General features: G+C 53.1%; 2 protein-coding genes across 16 annotated transcripts in view; one reads left to right on the top strand and one right to left on the bottom strand.

Moving 5' to 3' along the window:
• Positions 1–100: 100 nt before the first annotated feature.
• The window catches only part of ARHGEF11 (Rho guanine nucleotide exchange factor 11), an 86,279-nt gene continuing 70,190 nt past the window's right edge, over positions 101–16,189 (top strand). For 7 of the 15 annotated variants that reach the window (XM_072830043.1, XM_072830039.1, XM_072830037.1 and 4 more), the window contains exon 1: positions 1,545–1,997. In XM_072830043.1, the coding sequence (XP_072686144.1) occupies positions 1,966–1,997 (32 nt within the window). In that variant the 5' untranslated portion in view covers positions 1,545–1,965. Of the gene's footprint in view, positions 460–1,542; positions 1,998–16,189 lie in introns of those variants that run through there. The other 8 variants (XM_072830042.1, XM_072830036.1, XM_072830035.1 and 5 more) reach the window with 5 other exon arrangements.
• LOC140634695 (thymosin beta-10-like) lies at positions 13,564–14,559 on the bottom strand. Its single transcript, XM_072828476.1, has one exon. The coding sequence runs from the start codon at positions 13,948–13,950 to the stop codon at positions 13,819–13,821; it is 132 nt and encodes a 43-aa protein (XP_072684577.1). The 5' UTR covers positions 13,951–14,559; the 3' UTR covers positions 13,564–13,818.

Below are 16,189 nucleotides of genomic sequence, written 5' to 3'. Positions count from 1 at the left end.
CTGTACATACACTTCCCCCAGGAACAGTCAAGGTGGTGTGGGAGGGAGAGAGCACAGCAAACACAGCACCGCCTGCAGAGCATTTTACCATCGCCTCTACCTAGGCAAGAAGACAGAGCTCATTCCCCCGTCCTAATAAAAAAGTTTCCTTTTTATCTTGTTTTTAACTACAACGGCAGGGACCTTCTGACTAATGTCATGTTCCTTGGAAAGATTTAGGAACTGTGATTCTATGAGAGGGTTTTATGAAAACAGAATCGGCCTCGAGAGGCTCTTCATTGGGTTGGGAAACGCTCCCGGGCGGGTACCCAGGTGCCCCGCGCAGCGGCGGAGGGTCAGAGCCCGGGGTGTGAGCCCCCCGGGCGGTGCTGTCGGACGTGGGGAGAACACGGGGAGCCGGCCGGTTTCAAGGGCTCCCGGCACCCAGGAAGGAGGCCGCACGGGTTTCTGGAGGAGAAGGTGAGCGCAGGGGTGGGGAGGGAGCGAGCCGCGGGAGAGAGGCGCGCCCGCGGGGAGGGGGCCGGCCGGCGGGCACGGGGCAGGGACACAAAGGGGGGGCGGCCCCGGGCCGGGGAGGGGGGCGGCGGGGGCGGCGCACGCTGCCGGGGCGAGCCGGGGCCGGGGCCGGGGCCGGGGCCGGGGCGGCCGGCGGGCCGGGCCGGGAAAAGCCGGGGATCCCGCCGCGCCCGGGGCCGGCTAGGCCTCGCGGAGGGAGGCAGGCGCGCTAGGGGCTGGGGGCCGCGGGGGGAGGGCGAGGGGAGGGGAGGGGAGGGGAGGGGAGGGGAGGGGAGGCCCCGGATGGGGGAAGGGCCGGGGGAGGGCCGAGAGGGAGGGGGGAGCGCCCAGGAGGGGGAGGGGAGGGCCCCAGGAAGGGGGGAGGGTCCGGAGTGGCGCGGGGGAGGGGGAGGGGAGGGGAGGGGCGCGGAGGGGAGGGGAGGCGAGGAGGGCCGGCGGGGGGCGGGCCCGGGGGAGAGGCCTGCGGGCCGCGCCGCCGGAGCGGGGCCGGAGGGGGCGGCGCGGGCACGGGCGGCCGGCCGGGCCTGCGCCCCGAGGAGCGGTGCGCCGAGGGGGAAGGGCCCGGAAGGAGCCGCCGAGCCGCCTTCCGCGCGCGCCGGGCCGGAGCCGAGGGCGGCGGGCGAGCGGGCGAGCGGGCGAGCGGGGCGGAGGGGAGCCGGGGCCGGGCCCCGCGCGGGCGGGAAGGCGGGCGGCGCGGGGCAGAGCGGAGCCCGCGGTTGATGGCGGCCGGGGCGCGGGGCACGGGGAGGCCGGGGGCCCGGCGGGCGTGAGGCGGGGGCGTGGGCTCGCCGAGGGCTCCCTCGCGGGCTCCGCGGTGAGCGCTGCGGTGGTGGTTGTCGAGGCCGCAGGCCCGGCCCGGACTTGCAAGGCTGTGGCGGCGCGGCGCGAGCCGGTGCCTCCTCTCGGTTATCCGCCGGCCTCCCTGCCCGCCCCCCCCCCCCCCCCGCGCCGGTCCGGAGCGGCCCTCCGCGGCCCTGGCGAGGCGGGCGCCGAGCTGCCCAGCGCGGGGCCGGGGCCCGCCTGCCGGAGCAGCCCCGCGGGCCGGGACCCCGAGCATGGGCTGCGGCGGTGGGCCGCCCTGAAGGCCGCCGGGTGCAGGGCGCGCTCCTCGGTGATTCATGCCTTAGCCCGGAGCGCTAACCTTGAAGAGATTTGCGGTTGGGTTTTTGGTTTCTAAGAAGGTCATAGCTTTTCCTCTTTTTTTTTTTTTCTTTCGGTTTTTTTCTCCGACGGGGGAGGGGCCGGGGGCTGAGAAAGGACAGCATGCTCGCTGGCACAAGTAGGATGGAGCCTCGGTTCCCAGGGTCCTGAGAGCCGGCAGGGAGCGTGAGCATCTGGCCCGGAGGTGGGAGGCCCTCCTCCCACGGTTCTTAAACATTGCAGCTCACCCAGCCCGGATCAGGACGTCAGAACTGCAGGATCCTGGCTCTGCTGAGACCCTGAGAAACCATGAGTGTGAGGTTGCCCCAGAGCATAGACAGGTAGGTGTACTCACGACGTGCTTTCTGACACTCTCTTACCCAAAGGCGGGGGGGGGGGGGGGGGGGGAGGGAGGGAGGGAGGGAGGGAGGGTGCTGCATTTCGGTAAAAGGACGCAGAGGAAGGGTCCGGCTGGGAGCACGGGCCTCCGGGGACTCTCCCGGCATGTGTGTTTACGTTCCCTCCGTGTGTCCATGTCCTGATTCAGTGTTTTTTAAATACCAGCCATCAACAGCAAAGCCAGGAGAGGAGAAAGGGGGGAAGTGCTTCCCTCAGTCTTTGACTTTTGCCCTACTGCAGGCTGAATTTGGGGCCGTGACTTACCAGTGTGTAGGGGGCGGGAGGCACACACGCTTGATCACGTGTGTCCCCAGGGTGGATTGGGACTGGCCTTAGGTGTTGAGCTGCTGGGGGAAGGGGCCTGGCAGGGGTGTGGGCCTCCACCGGCAGCTTTGCTACATGGTGGGGTTTGGTGATAGGGTGGATTCCATTTCTAGAATGAAGAGGATGTTCTTGGCTTGACGGATGGGACAGAAGCACCCTTTGCGCCCATCCAGATCTGGCTTTTTGCCAGTGAGTTATTGATGATGGCCCCCAAATGCGCGGTCGCCTTAGAATTTCTCCCTCTCCGAGCTTAGGGTTTTAACTTGAGACCTGCCAACCGGTGGATGCTCTAAGGTTTAATCTTCCAAGCCATTTTTAATAAGCTTGACTCTGCAAGATGGGCCATCCCTCTGCCTAGAGCCAGAACGGGTTGTGCTGGGCTCTCAGGCCTGATGGGCAGAGGTGCTGGTTCTTGGAGTGTGAGCCCAGGATCCACCCCTCCCCTCCCCCCAGCCTCTGCATCACTGGTACCACCACAGTTTACAACTTTGTGATGCACCTGCCTTCCCACCCCTACTCCAACCCTTTCTCAAGAATCTTGAGAGAGGGTTGTTTGGAGGGTGCTACACACATCCTAACTGGATGGATGGGTGGTTAGAGGACTGAGCAAGCAAATGAAAACCCTGGCTTGGAGACAGTGTTGCTGGAGGGGCAGGGAAGAGCAAGGAGCGGTGGCGTCTCTATGCCAGTTAACCTTTGATTATACATGCTAGTAGTAATTTCTTTCAGGCTATGGAATGTGGCCTAAGTATAATCCCTCCCAAACGCTAATCTCTGTATTGTCTCTGAGTCCCTGTTAGATCAGTTTGGCAGTCTCCCACCGGGGACCTGACTTGGCAGTGGGGAGAAGATAGCCACAAAGGACGTAAAGTGTGTGTCCCTTCCCCTTGTCATTGGTTTCCCTGTAGTTCATGTCTTGTAAAGGGAGGCCCAAGGTGCATCAAGGCAGGGAGGTAACATGGTTACATAGCTACCTTCTCTTTTTGTCACACTGGAATTTGGAAATTCGTGTACCTACCTGCCTTTTGTGAGGTGTGGATGATGAGTGATTTCTCTGAAATCAGGGATGTGAACAGATGAAAACCCAGGTTTGGGGGCACAAGAAGGAAACCATGAGGGTTCCGGGGCTGATGGGAGATGCTCCTCTGGAGTTTGTATATCCTCCTAGACTGCTCGGGATTTATGGTATGGGGCGTCTCCGCAAGTGCTTTCACAGAACAGGTCTCTTCTGAGCTTCACAGCATTTCTGTGAGGCAGACAAAGTGGAGGTTATTATTCCCGTGGTCCAGGGGGGGTCCTTGAGGCTCAGGGAGGGCACCTAGCTTGCCCAGTGGCATCTGGCTGGACTAGTGGCAGAATCTGAGCCTAGTTATGGGTCTTCTGACCCAGGTTCTTTGCTAACCCCATGCTGGCTAACTGGGTTTGTATATTGGTCCTGTGGAATGTGGTTTTCGTGTCTCCTTTTGACAGTAGGATAAGATGCTCTTCGGTAGTCCCTTTGCACTTGTCTTTTTTTTTTTTTAAGGTTTTATTTATTCATGAGAGGCACAGAGAGAGAGGCAGACACACAGGCAGAGGGAGAAGCAGATGTGGGACTCGATCCTCAGATCCTGGGATCATGCCCTGAGCCAAAGGCAGACGCTCAACCGCTGAGCCACCCAGGCGTCCCTGCACTGGTCTTTTTAACAGTCTTGGGGCTAGCACCATAATTCCTATAGTAAAGCACCTGTTTTTCCTGTGGGCTGATGGAGCTTTGCAGATTGAGAGCGTTCCTCACCCCTGCCCCTACCCCAGCTCTCTTCCCCATCAGAGGCTCAGGTCTCTTCCAGATATCTTACCCCTTAGGCTGCAGGCTCATTCTCCTGGACCTTTTGACATCTCAGGTTCAAGACTGTGGATTTTAAATTATAATTTTACATGGCACTGGAGAGATTGAGTGAAGAAGTGCTCCAGATTGTAGAGTCAGAGATTCTCTTACAGCCCATCAGTTTGCCGTGTAGAGAGTCTAGTGTAAGATGAGTATTTTAGAAAATTAAAGTACGTGGCTCTCGCTCACGAAGGGTGTGTAGTCTGACTGGGGAGTGAGGGAAGGGTAGGATTCCTGAAGACTGTGTGACAGTGACAGTGGGTGGTAAGCCCCAGGAAGGCAGGGCCTGTATCTTCTTTGCTCAGTGGTGCGCCTGGGGTGCATGTTCCATCTGTCTGTGACAAGCGAGTTCTGGGAGGAGCAAACATGTCAGCAAGTGTCAGTTCTTCCATTTCAGGGTGTTTTAGCATTCCTGGTTGATTGCCTGCGTAGTCAGAACAAGGTCAGAGAAGGCCTCCGAGGTGGTGTGTATTTCTTAGGGAGGAGCCATGAATGTAGAGAAGTGTGGCCCAAAGTAAAGAAGCCTCTGGAATATTTCTTCAGAAGCACCTTTAACCCCCTCTTGGGACTGACACCTGGTTCCATAGGAATGAGAAGTATTTGTGATGAATGTGGATCTTTCTGTATCGGTCAGTTGTCCCTGACACTCAGGCTGGCACAGCTGCTCCAGTGCCCGGCCGTTTTGTTCATAGACAGCTTATTACCTGTGAACACATGCTCTTCTTGAGAGTTTCTGAAAGTGTATTTGATGTTGCAAGCAGAGGTAAGGACACTGAGTTATTTCTATGGAAATGGTGATGAGTTTTGCTAGACCATCTACATCCACTGCCTTGTCTCCGATGGCAAATATTTCTAAGCTGCCAGGTGGGTTAGGTATCTGTATCCATAGTACAGGTGTCCTCTGTGCAGAGTCACTTAGTCCTGTGGGCCAGCACAGATAGGGAAGCACTATATTTAAGCCAAGAAGTCCTGGTTTGAGCCCTGGCAATCCTCTTAACTCCAAGACCTTGGGCAGGTCACTTACCTTCTCTCATTTCTTCCTGGGCGAAGCAAGCATTCCTGTATATGAAAGGCCTTCCAGTTCACACTAATGCCGTGTCTCATTTGAGGATTATAACATTCATTGCATCTATCTCATGGGGCTGTTGGAAGGAGCAAATCAAATAAGATAATATAGGGAAGCTTGGGTGGCTCAGTAGTTGAGCGTCTGCCTCTGGCTCAGGGTGTGATGCCAGATCAGGCTCCCCATGGGGAGCCTATCTCTCCCTCTGCCTGTGTCTCTGCCTCTCATGAATCAATCAATCAATAAAAAAAAAACTTAAAAAAATAATATACTTCAGATTGCTTTCTAAGCTGTAAAACTGTAATTTCAGGCTGTAAACTCCTGACTTTGTTTTAGCTTCATGCACTACTTTGTGAACTAGCCCAAAACAGATTTTGGATAATGGAAGGATCTTTGCATTGTTTTGAAGCATTTGACCAGAGTGAACAGGGCTTTTGTGCTGAAATACCTGGGGTTGGAAGGGAGGAAGATTCTTCCTATGGGCTGCCTTGGGTGATGGTCCTAGAAGAAGATGAGAAAAGGAAGCACCTTCCCACGAATTTTGATGAGTGGGAGAGGCTGCAGCTACTCTGGCTCCCTTGGACAGGAATAGAAAGGATGTGTGTAGTAATCTCTGGCTGTTCCCAGTGCAAAGTAAATCCAGACCCAGCAACTGTCCTTATCAGGGATCTGAGGTTGAATGTAACCTTTTACCATCTGCAGCCTTTTTTTCTAGAAGAGGCACCGTCTTGGGTAAGGTTTAGGGGGAAGGCTCAGGAAGGAGGGTTGGTCATAGGGTTGCCCTGAAAAGAGCCTTGGGCTTCAGGGAAAGTCTGTAGAGAGGAGATGCTGGTTGCCCACACTGGGCTTATCTAGAGAGGAAGGAGGTGGCTCCCAGAACTCTTACCACCTTGGCTGCAGGTTCTTATGGGGCTCTGGGCCCTAGAATCCTCATTCAGCTAACCTCCCATTCAGAACTACAAATAATAAAGCCTCCTGCAGTGCTGAGTCTTCTCCAGAATATACCCTTGTCCTATCTGGGGTGAGATGGGAGGTGGCAGTGGATTTGCAGATGAAACATTTGGTAGGTAATCACCACAATGGGCAGGAGCAGGTTGAGTTTAACTTCAGATACTCAGAAACATTTCTGAAAGAGCACCCTTTGATTAACAAATTTATTTAGCTTTTTATTAACTGTCAGACTACTGTCAGAGTCCCTGACATCCATTTATGAAAATATGTCAAAAATAGGAAAAGTTAGATGACTGGGATTTCATCAAAATAAAAAAAGATTCTGGGACACCTGGGTGGCTCAGCAGTTTAGCGCCTGCCTTCGGCCCAGGGTGTGATCCTGGGGTCCCGGGATCAAGTTCCGCATCAGGCTCCCTGCATGGAGCCTGCTTCTCCCTCTGCCTACGTTTCTACATTTCTCTCTGTGCGTGTCTCATAAATAAATAAAATCTTAAAAAAAAAATTAAAAAGATTCTATGAAGGGCAACAGCCAATTCCCAACAGAAGAGTCCTGGAAACTCCTAGCCTGCACTAGTAGAGTTTGGGACACCTTGGCTCACCCTCTGAAGGTCTGGGGTTCGGGTTCGATGAGGGAAGGGCTTTGCTCTTGAGGGGGCCGTTTCTATCCATGTTGGCTGAATCTGCTTCAGGCCTTCACAGGGGCACTCAATTGCCTTTAAAACTCCACTTGATTGGTTTGTTATTTTAAAAACTTAATTCCAGGGTTCATGTTGTGGTCTGCAAACCCTCTTCTCCCCAGGGACAGTGTATGCTTCCTCTTCTCAGTCACCGAGTGGCTTGTGGAAAGACCCATACCTGGACGGCTCCAGCCTCCAGGGTCACTCCTGCACCCCATCGGGGAGGCAGCAGTAAAGAAGCTGCAGGTTCTATCTCAGAAGAAAAAGGGAATCATTACTTTATTCACAGTCACGTTGGATCCCCAGGGGAAGAGCCTTTGGAGCGCCAGCTACAACCTCTCGGGTCTGGTTCCCCTGAGAACACCGTGCCTATGTCCTTTCCAGAGCCAGGATGCTCCCCACTGCCCCAGGAGTCTTGCTCTGAAATCAGAATCTGGAACAGAGCTGGGCACTGAAATGAGGGAGGAACGTGGAAGGGCCGCAAACTCATGACCCCTCATGAACCCACAGTAGGACCTGGGGCGTGCTTTCCTGCTGGAGAAACACCTGGAGTCATGGCAGGAAACTCACATGTGTCCCAGCTCTGAAAGGGTCACCTTGCCGGTTTATCTTGGCTCTAGATGGGGCTCCTCTGGAGCTAGTTACTGCAGATGGAGGGTCTCTCCCATGTTGGGTGGCCCCTCATGGAAGGCGGTGCCACACTGTCCGTGGCTAGGGCTCCTTTAGGGTCTCAGACTTGCCTCTGCTACAGTTTAATCCTGACTTCAGCATAGGTCCTAAAGTCCTGCGTGTACCTCTGTCATCTTTACTGACTTCCTCAGGATTTCCCTTCTCATTCTAAAGAAGAATAAATGAAGATATGAATGCACCAGAAAGGAGCTTTGAAAAGTCAGAGTAAGTGATTTCAGAGTGGTGATTTCTAGTACTTTCTCCATTAGTATTTGAAGCTACTATAAAATGGTCTGATGAGACCTGTAGTCACCGGTCATGGCCTCGCCTCCGTTCACATAGGGGACCCAATGGCTCCAGCAGTCCTCCAGGTGATACCCCGTGATCTGGGCAAGTTGCCGTCAGTTTGTTGGGCGGCAGATATTTATCGCAGAGCCGCACGCCTAGCCCAGTTTTCGGCATTCTGGCAGATAATGTGCAAGAATGTGGAGCTTACGTTCTTGCTGGGAAAGGTTATTAGTGAAACAGCAGGAAACCGTGAAGGGATAGTACGTAATTGCTGAATCCCGATGTTACCCAAAGGTACATTTAGAGAAGAGCAGAAAGTTGGCGCGTAGGAGCGGTGGCTTGAAATCAAGAAGAGAAGAGAGGTATCGTCAGACCAGGGAACAGCACAGGCAAAGGTCGCAGGTGGGACCAAACATAGTGGTAAGATTGTTGGTCTTTGTGGAGGAGAGAGTGATTAGGCTGTGGAGGGGTAGGATGGGCGGGTAAAGGTGCTGGGAGCCAGGGAGGTTTCTGTGTTATGGGCTAGTAAAAACAGCCTTTACAGAGAGAATGGTGACCTCCACGACATGTAGATGGATAGAGCCTGGGGCCAGGAGGGCCCCAGGGAGGTTTTGCGGCAGCCTTGGCAAGAGATAATGTTGAACAGACAAGAGGGGCAGGATCTGAAAGACATTTTGGGAGGAAAATCAACAAGGTCTGTTAAGGCTGAATCAAATTTGATTCCCCAGGTCTTGAGACTGATTGGCTGGGAGGCAGGTAGGGAGGTGGCTAGAGAGAATAGGATGGCCGGTGAGCCCACCATCTCCTGGTGGTGCCACGCAGTCCTCTGACGATGGCACAGCCAGTGAGACATCCTGCTAACATGACCCATCGGTTGGGCCCCCTCCACAATAGCCGTGACTCTGAGGGGAGCTGGGAGAGGAGCTGCGTCTGGCAGATCCTTAAGGAAGACGGTCCTGATCTAGGAGGTGGGCATGCATTTGATGGATCTCGATGAACCAATCCCACCCCAGCCCCACATAGCCCACCAAACCCCAGGGCGAGAGGCGTGCTTTGCAGACGCAGTGCTAGGACCTGAGTCCCAGAGTCCAGGATCTTGAGTGAGAAGGTCTAAGAGGCACCCTTGCTCGGCTGCTAACTAGCCACGTGGCCTCTGGTGTCTGACATGATGGGTGTTGTGCAGGTGGTTGCTTGGGCAAGGACTCAGGGGGCTCTGGTCTGTGCTCACCCTAAACTAGGGACCAGCAGACACAGCTTTGGGGACGCCAAACACGGTACGCAGGATCTCATCCTAAAGGCATCCGTTGCTAGGCACCTGTGGTGTCTTTACTTTCCAGCCCAGACCTCAGCAGCCAGGCTTCACGGCCCCTTCGTTGGATTCAGCCCCATCGAACAGTTGTTGGTCTTCTTCCTGGGCCCACACACCTCCCTCCACATCTGTACCCGGGCATTCCCTTTCTCCCCACGGCCGCAGGGAGACCTATCCTGGCCGACACCGCCACATCGGCATGTTTCCATCATCCAGCATGCCTTCAGCACACACAGAGCGTTGGGCTCAGTTATCTCTTTTGGGTGTGGGATAATTAATGTACAGGTTCCAGCAGAAGGCCTTGCCCGTAGTACACTGTGGTAACTAAGTGCTGGTGTTCTTTCACTCTCTCCGTGTTTTCTGCTGGTGGTCGTGTCTTCTCCAGCTGCCTGGGGTTCAAAGCGATGCCCGTTGATTCTTCTGGGTTCCTTCCTGCTGCCCCATCCGTTTCTTCATGACCAGAGCCCACCTGCTGCTGCTACTGGCCTTTACCTGTAGGTCCTTCTGGACCTTTCTGATCCCAGCCTGCCTTGCCAAGGGTTTTTAAGAAGGCAGCTCTAAATTTGCTGCCGGTAACTGAGACCAAGAATTCCCCTTGTTCTTCTTGGTACTAGGTCTTGGGCACTTGGTATTTCTTGTAGGGACAGAGCATCCTTGTTGGGCTGCTGGCGGTGGGGGCGCAGAGCAAGGGGGATTTCCCCCTCGGTGGCCCAGTTTCCGGGCTGCCTTTCCCCTCCCGGGTCTGACAGCACCAGGCCCACCCTGCTATTGTCCCGCTTGCCCCAGGCTGGCCCCATTCATTTCCCAGAGTAGACTGCCCTGCAGAGAAAGGCCACTGTTGTTCTAAGGGAGGTGGTGGAGAGAGTGGAGTGAGTAGCTTTGTGAATGGGACCTTGTCTGAGACTGGAGCCGCAGACCCTTTCTCCTCCTCCAGGCCTATGGCTGGGGACAGGAACCACTCAGGTTCCAACATCTTCACAGGAACAGGGCTGAGGTTTGGGAGTGTCTGTGCCTTCCCTCAGGTAAGAAGGTTGGTCCACTTCAAGAAGCTTCAGGCTCTGGGGTTCAGCGTGAACAACCTGCATGCACTGCCCTCCAGGAGCCTGGGGCTGGGGGCTGGTGGACAGAAGGAGGTGGGGGGAGGAGGGGGTGGCTGATGGCACCCGAACTCTCTTCTGTGGTATCAGCTGGAACTCATGGGATGGACTCTGAGGAAGGCTTCCTGGAGGAAGGGACCTTTATATGAAGGCCTGAAACCAAGAGCTGGGATCGAGAGGGCACACACCATAGAGGGTCAACGGCTAGAAGGAGTGGGGTGGTCTCTTGAGAGACCACAGAACTGTGGATGGATGAGCCTGGACAGCGAGAAGGAGCCAGGGCCTTGGGACTTCCACAGAGTGGCTGTTCTGCCTGCAGCAGCCCTGGTCACATCTCTGGGGGCTGAGGGAATGCCATGCCGTTCTGGGGCTTCTGTTGCTTCCCTTGAAATTGGACTTGGGGACCACACAGTTGGGAGTTTCCAGGGGTCCTCTGACCCTTGTCTCACCCTGTTCTCTTGCTTTCCTCTTTTCCCTCTGAATCAGTGGGTTCAATTTCTAGAAAACACCTTAGGTTCTCCAGACCCATGGCCGCAGGAGTCCGAGGTATAGGTGTAGGTCAGTGGACCACAGTCAGTGCAGCATGAAGCCTGGCAGCCCCTGTGGGTTTCCTAAACCTCACTCCAGGCCTTGGGATTACCTCATTACACAGCAGAAACCCAGAGGACATCCTAGTTCTCCCGGCAGGGCCTCTGCTGCTTTAGCTCTGGCCTTTCGCCACTTCTGAACTGGAAGCCTGGAGAGTTGAGAAAGGACTGCACAAGGCATGGGAGCCTGCCCCCTCATCAGGTCCCACTGCACACCCCTTGTCTGGGATGTGGCGATTTTTTATGTACTCAACACGTTCGTCAAATATGTATCAGATGGGAGGCAGCATTCTCTGGGGTGCACTGTGACTGGAGTCTGTTGGGGAAGGAGGCAACAAGTTAAGGAGCTTGTTGCTTGTGATCCAAACGTAAGTGAGTATAGTAAAAGCTGGGTTCCTAGCCATCAGGATGAAAGGAAAGGTCAGAGTCGGGAGGGCGGTCAGCAGTTCAAGGAGGGAGGACGTAGTTGATGAAGACAGGGATGGAAGTTTTGGGACCCAGGAAAACGCGCACCAACGGTGCTCCTCTGTATTTGTACACAACCATGTGTCGCTTGTGGAATGGTCCTTCCTGTCCATTGTCTTATGAAGGCAGGCAGGCAGGGATTTGCACTCACACGTTGCAGATGGGGAATCAGGTATAGAGAGGCTTTAGCAACTAACCTGAAAGAGATGGAACCAGGATAAGAGTGCGCCCAGCATCCCCCACAGAGCAGGGCGCTGTTCTCTTTTCCTCTCCGGGAGGGCTGTTGCACCCATGCACCCCAGAAGGGAGCCAGGCCTCTTCAAAGGCAGGTCTCCCTGCCCGCTGCCCACTTGGGACCCTCGGGACCATCTGGGAAGCAGAGAATTCCACCCTCTTTCTGCCCCCTGCTTGGTTGGTGAGCAGGAGAGGTTGGCACGCGGGTGGGGGCCCCGGGGTGGCAGGAAGAACACAGAGCCCTCAGAAGTCACCCTGTGCTCTTCCACTATGCAACGTGGCACCTCTGAGCTAGTCGGTGGCTTACCTGTGTGTCCTCTGTGGTACCTGGGACCATGTCATGGGTGGATGCTCAGTGAAGGTTTACTTATCTATTCAAGATACAGTTTTTTAAATGGTTTTGTTTTTGAGTTATCACTAAACCCAACATGAGGTTTAAACTCACAACCCTGAGGTAAAGAGTCATGTGCTCTACCGACTGAGCTGGGCTCCCCGACAGTTTTTCGATTAACAGCTTTATAGAGAAGAATTCACATACCTAAAACTCACCACTTCGGAGCATACAATTCAGGGTTGTTCAGTATATTCGCTTGTTTGTTTTGGAAAACTTTCATCACCCCAAAGATGTGCCCATTGTAGTCGCCCTCCCCACCAGCCCTCCCTCAGCCCCAGGCAACCATTAATCTCTTTTCTGTTTCTGTGGATTCATTTATTCTGGACATTTCCTGTGAAGGGAACCCTCTGCTCCTTGGCCTTTTGTGCCTGGCTTCCTCCCACTGGTCTGGTGTGGCAAGGTCCATCCATGTCACAGCATGTGCCAGCGCCATGTTCCCTTTGTGCCTGAAGAGGATTCCGTCATGCTCTAGGCCAGCTCTGCTCACTCCTCGTCTCATGGGTGCTCAGTTTTCTCCACTTGAGGCCGGTGTGAATAATGCCACTGAGGACATTCCTGTGTGGGTTTTTGCGGGGACATGTTTTCTCATCCCTCGGGGCTGTACCTGGGACCTGGGGCAGGGGGATTGCTGGATCCCCTGGTAGCTCTGTGTTCAGCACGTTGAGGAACGCCCAGATGGCCTTCCACATGAAACATCTTCTCATGGGCTTATTGGCTGTTTGCACATCTTCTTTAGAGAAATGTCTGTTCAAACCCCTTGTTTTGTTTGGATTACTTCTCTTTGTTGAGGAATGCATACAGTTTTAAGCCAGATCACTTAACCTTGCTGGGCCTCATATTCATCATAAAGTGGGAGAGTGGGATTTGGTGTCTGAAGCCCACATCCTCATGTTCCCTGGAACAGTCACTTTGGTAATCTGGGACTCCAAGCTCTGCTTTCATCCCATGGTCTTGCCATTGCCCCTTTGGTTGTTTACCCCAGAGACTGAGTTGCTTGGGAGCCCTGTGAGCCCTGTTACTCTGGAAAAGTGTGCTCCCGATGGGGGACGCTGTGCGTGTATGCATGTATTTTCCCAGAGAACACTCTGAGGGATGGTGTTTCGTAGGGTAGGAAGCACAGAGGAGCAAAAGGATGGGAAGGTAGCTGGAGAGGCAGAGAAAAAGTCTCCAGAAGTGGTGACCTGAAGATCTCCTCCTTTTGACTGAGGGGAGTCCCAGCAGGTGCACCACTGATGTTCTGTCTACATCTGACCTGCTGGTGACCTGCGCTGCCTCCAAACTGTACTCGGTCAGCAGGGCTCCTTGCCAAGGCTCTGCTTCCTATCATTTCCTGTGTTGGTGAGTTTTATTAGGGTGCTGTGGCAAGAACCAGGATGGAGAGCAGGCAAAGGCTAAGAACCCACTTAATGTAATAACCCTGCAACCCCAAGCATATGCACAGTGCTTTCCCTCTGCAGAGCATTTTCCACTCGTCGTGGGTATGTGAGGAAGCCTGGGGTAGATAAGGGAGGTTGACCTGGATTCCCTTTCGCCCTCCCCCTCCTGAGACTTGGTGGCCCTTGGACGACACACTATTCTTTTTCTTTTTTTTTGCCACGAGGTGTGTTTTATTTTCATTAATCATACAAATAATTTGCTATGATATCCCAGGGCAAACTGGAGAATTTGGCAGTCCGACTGAGGGAGGTCCCCTCAGAAACCCACAAGGCCGGTGGTGTCGGCATGGAGTGCCCAGGTTCATGGTGCAGCCTGTTGCTCGTGTCCATCTTGCGGGTGGCTCTTCCTCCACATCACGACTGGGGTGTCTCGAAGATGACGGGTGGGGAATCCTCTAGGTTCTAGGAAATCTCACTCTGCTTCTCCTGCTCAATGGTCTCTTTGGTTGGCAGGGTGTTCTCCTGCGTCTCCATTTTCTTCAGCTTGGCCTTGTCGAAGCTGGCGATTTCCCCCATGTCTGGCTTGTCTGCCATTTTCTTAAAGCGATCCGAGAAGTTCCGCTGTGAGCCCGGCACCTGCTGCTCCCACTTATGTTGTTGCAGCAAGAGACACTGGACACACTATTCTGACAACTCTTTCTCATGTTTGAATTGCCCCCCTTCCAATACAGCTTAGCTCCTCGCTTCCCACAAATGGGGGAACCTTCCTTCCCTGGGGACCTGTTTGTCTGTAAGGCTGCCCAGTCTGTCCTCATCATCATGCAGAGAGCTTTTTACACGAAAGTGACAGGATTGGAAAATAAATTGTGTAGGGCAGAAAGATGGCCGGCTCAGGGGCCAGCCCACTGCCTCAGGAAGGCATGCAGGAGACAGGGTGAGGAGGGAAGAGGGGGATAACCTGGCAGCCCGAACTTGACAGGAATCTGGGGTTCTTTCCCTTCCACCAGACTTAGACCCATCTCACATTGGCTGGCATCCTCTCCATCAGCATACACTCCTGCCCTGTGCTGTGCATTTGTGTGTCTTCCTGTTGCCTTGGAAGTGATGGGGACACGTGGTCCCTGACATTGCATCTCCTTAATGATGAATACGTTGAGCAGCTTGTCAGGTGCCTGCTGCTCATTTGCATATCTTCTCCAGAGAAATGTCTATGTTAAACCAACCTTGCATTCCTGGGACAGATTCCCACCTGGTCATGGTGCGGAATCCTTTTTCCATGTCGGAGGATTGGATTTGCTCATACTCTGATGAGTTTTTGTGCTTAGAGTCTTATTTAATAGTGATAATAAGCCTCTGAGATCAGGGTCCTCATGAAGAGACTGACTCAAGGTAGGCAGGGTGCCTGGGACTGCATGGTGTCAGAAACCCACCAGGAATGCAAGACTTCAAATATAGTTAGTCTTGGGCTTCTCTTGCCTGTCTTCTTGGTGTAGATAACCAGCAGTTGGTTTCATTTACTGGGGTTGTGGTCCCTGTTTGAAACCTCACTGTTACTGCTTAGATTGAAAATTCCCAGAGGGTGGTCTCACTAATGCTCTTGTCTCATGGCCATACAGTTAGGACTTAACTTTGGATGATAATGAAACTTATATCCTTGATGGTTATTGATTGATTATAAATGTGTCCTTGTTTCTTTGTGGATTCAGGAGCATTACACAACAGGGACATATGTGTGATGCTTTCCTGTTTGAGTACTCCGCATTTGCTGTGCCCAAATAATAAAGCCTTAAGAAAGGCCGTAGGATAGAAGGGTGCATGTCTGTAGTGCCCGCCTGAAAGCCTCCCTTAGATGTCCCTATCATACCCGCTGGCCAGGCGCTCATCTGGTGTCGTCCTCTACCTGAACTGTATGACCCGTCATACATTCCTCTCTCTCTCATTCCTATATAGCGACTAGTTCATCAAAGACTATAATCACTGAGAATTTACTGACAGAATCTCAGCATCAAATCTTTTGCTTTTTCTGTCTCTTATATGTGAGCATATGTTTCACATTGAGGTGTCTGCACTTAGAGACCTAGCAAAGCTCTGGGGCAGCTCCAGAGGGTGAGAAGGGGACACATGGGCAGACAATTACCTGAAATACTGGCAGATACCTCCAAACGCTTCGGAACTCTCATTGTCTACACGGAACTCAGCTGCTTTATGCATGTCAGGGTGATTCATCCTTGCTTTCTCTGATCACCTTCACTCCTGCCCTAGTGTAAAATGGGAAGGAGGGGTGACCGTTCATTTTAATGTCAGGCAGAGCCCAACATCCCTGAGAATTTATCTTCTGCAAAACAAAACCATTTATTAAATTACAAAGACAAATGAAATTGCTTTTTGGATTATCTGTTTTTGCTGATTATTTGTGCTGCCTCTCCAATAATGGGGTTATTTGGGAGTATTTGGGACTTGCCTGTGTATTAATTGATTAAATAATCATGTGTATGTACAAATAGAATGCAAGAGTGTATGTATGTATGTATTGTGGTTTTCTCAGTTTTAAATCCAAAGGCCATTGCCTAATTTTGTGATCTAACAACACTGTGACTTGGATAATGAACAGAATGTATTGGGGCAGGCTTGTATTACCAGTAAAAACCATCTGCCTGCATGTTTGTAATTGAGAAAAGCAATATTTAGTTTCTGCTGTGGGCCCAGAATACTTTTTTCCCCTTAGTCCTGTTTTTTTCATTTTAATAGCTTTGTTGAGGTATATTTGATATGCAGTCAAAATGTACACACATGGAGTATGTACCTCAATGTGTTTTGACATACATTTACATCT

The sequence above is a fragment of the Canis lupus genome, chromosome 6, assembly GCF_048164855.1.
Source record: "Canis lupus baileyi chromosome 6, mCanLup2.hap1, whole genome shotgun sequence".
Lineage (NCBI taxonomy): Eukaryota > Metazoa > Chordata > Mammalia > Carnivora > Canidae > Canis > Canis lupus.
The sequence above is the reverse complement of the archived record's forward strand: the minus strand, read 5'-3'. Positions and strand labels throughout refer to the sequence as shown.

What these genes read in the sequence shown, in the direction of transcription:
- LOC140634695 (XM_072828476.1), bottom strand. Translation starts at nt 13,950, where the DNA reads ATGGCAGACAAGCCAGACATGGGGGAAATCGCCAGCTTCGACAAGGCC.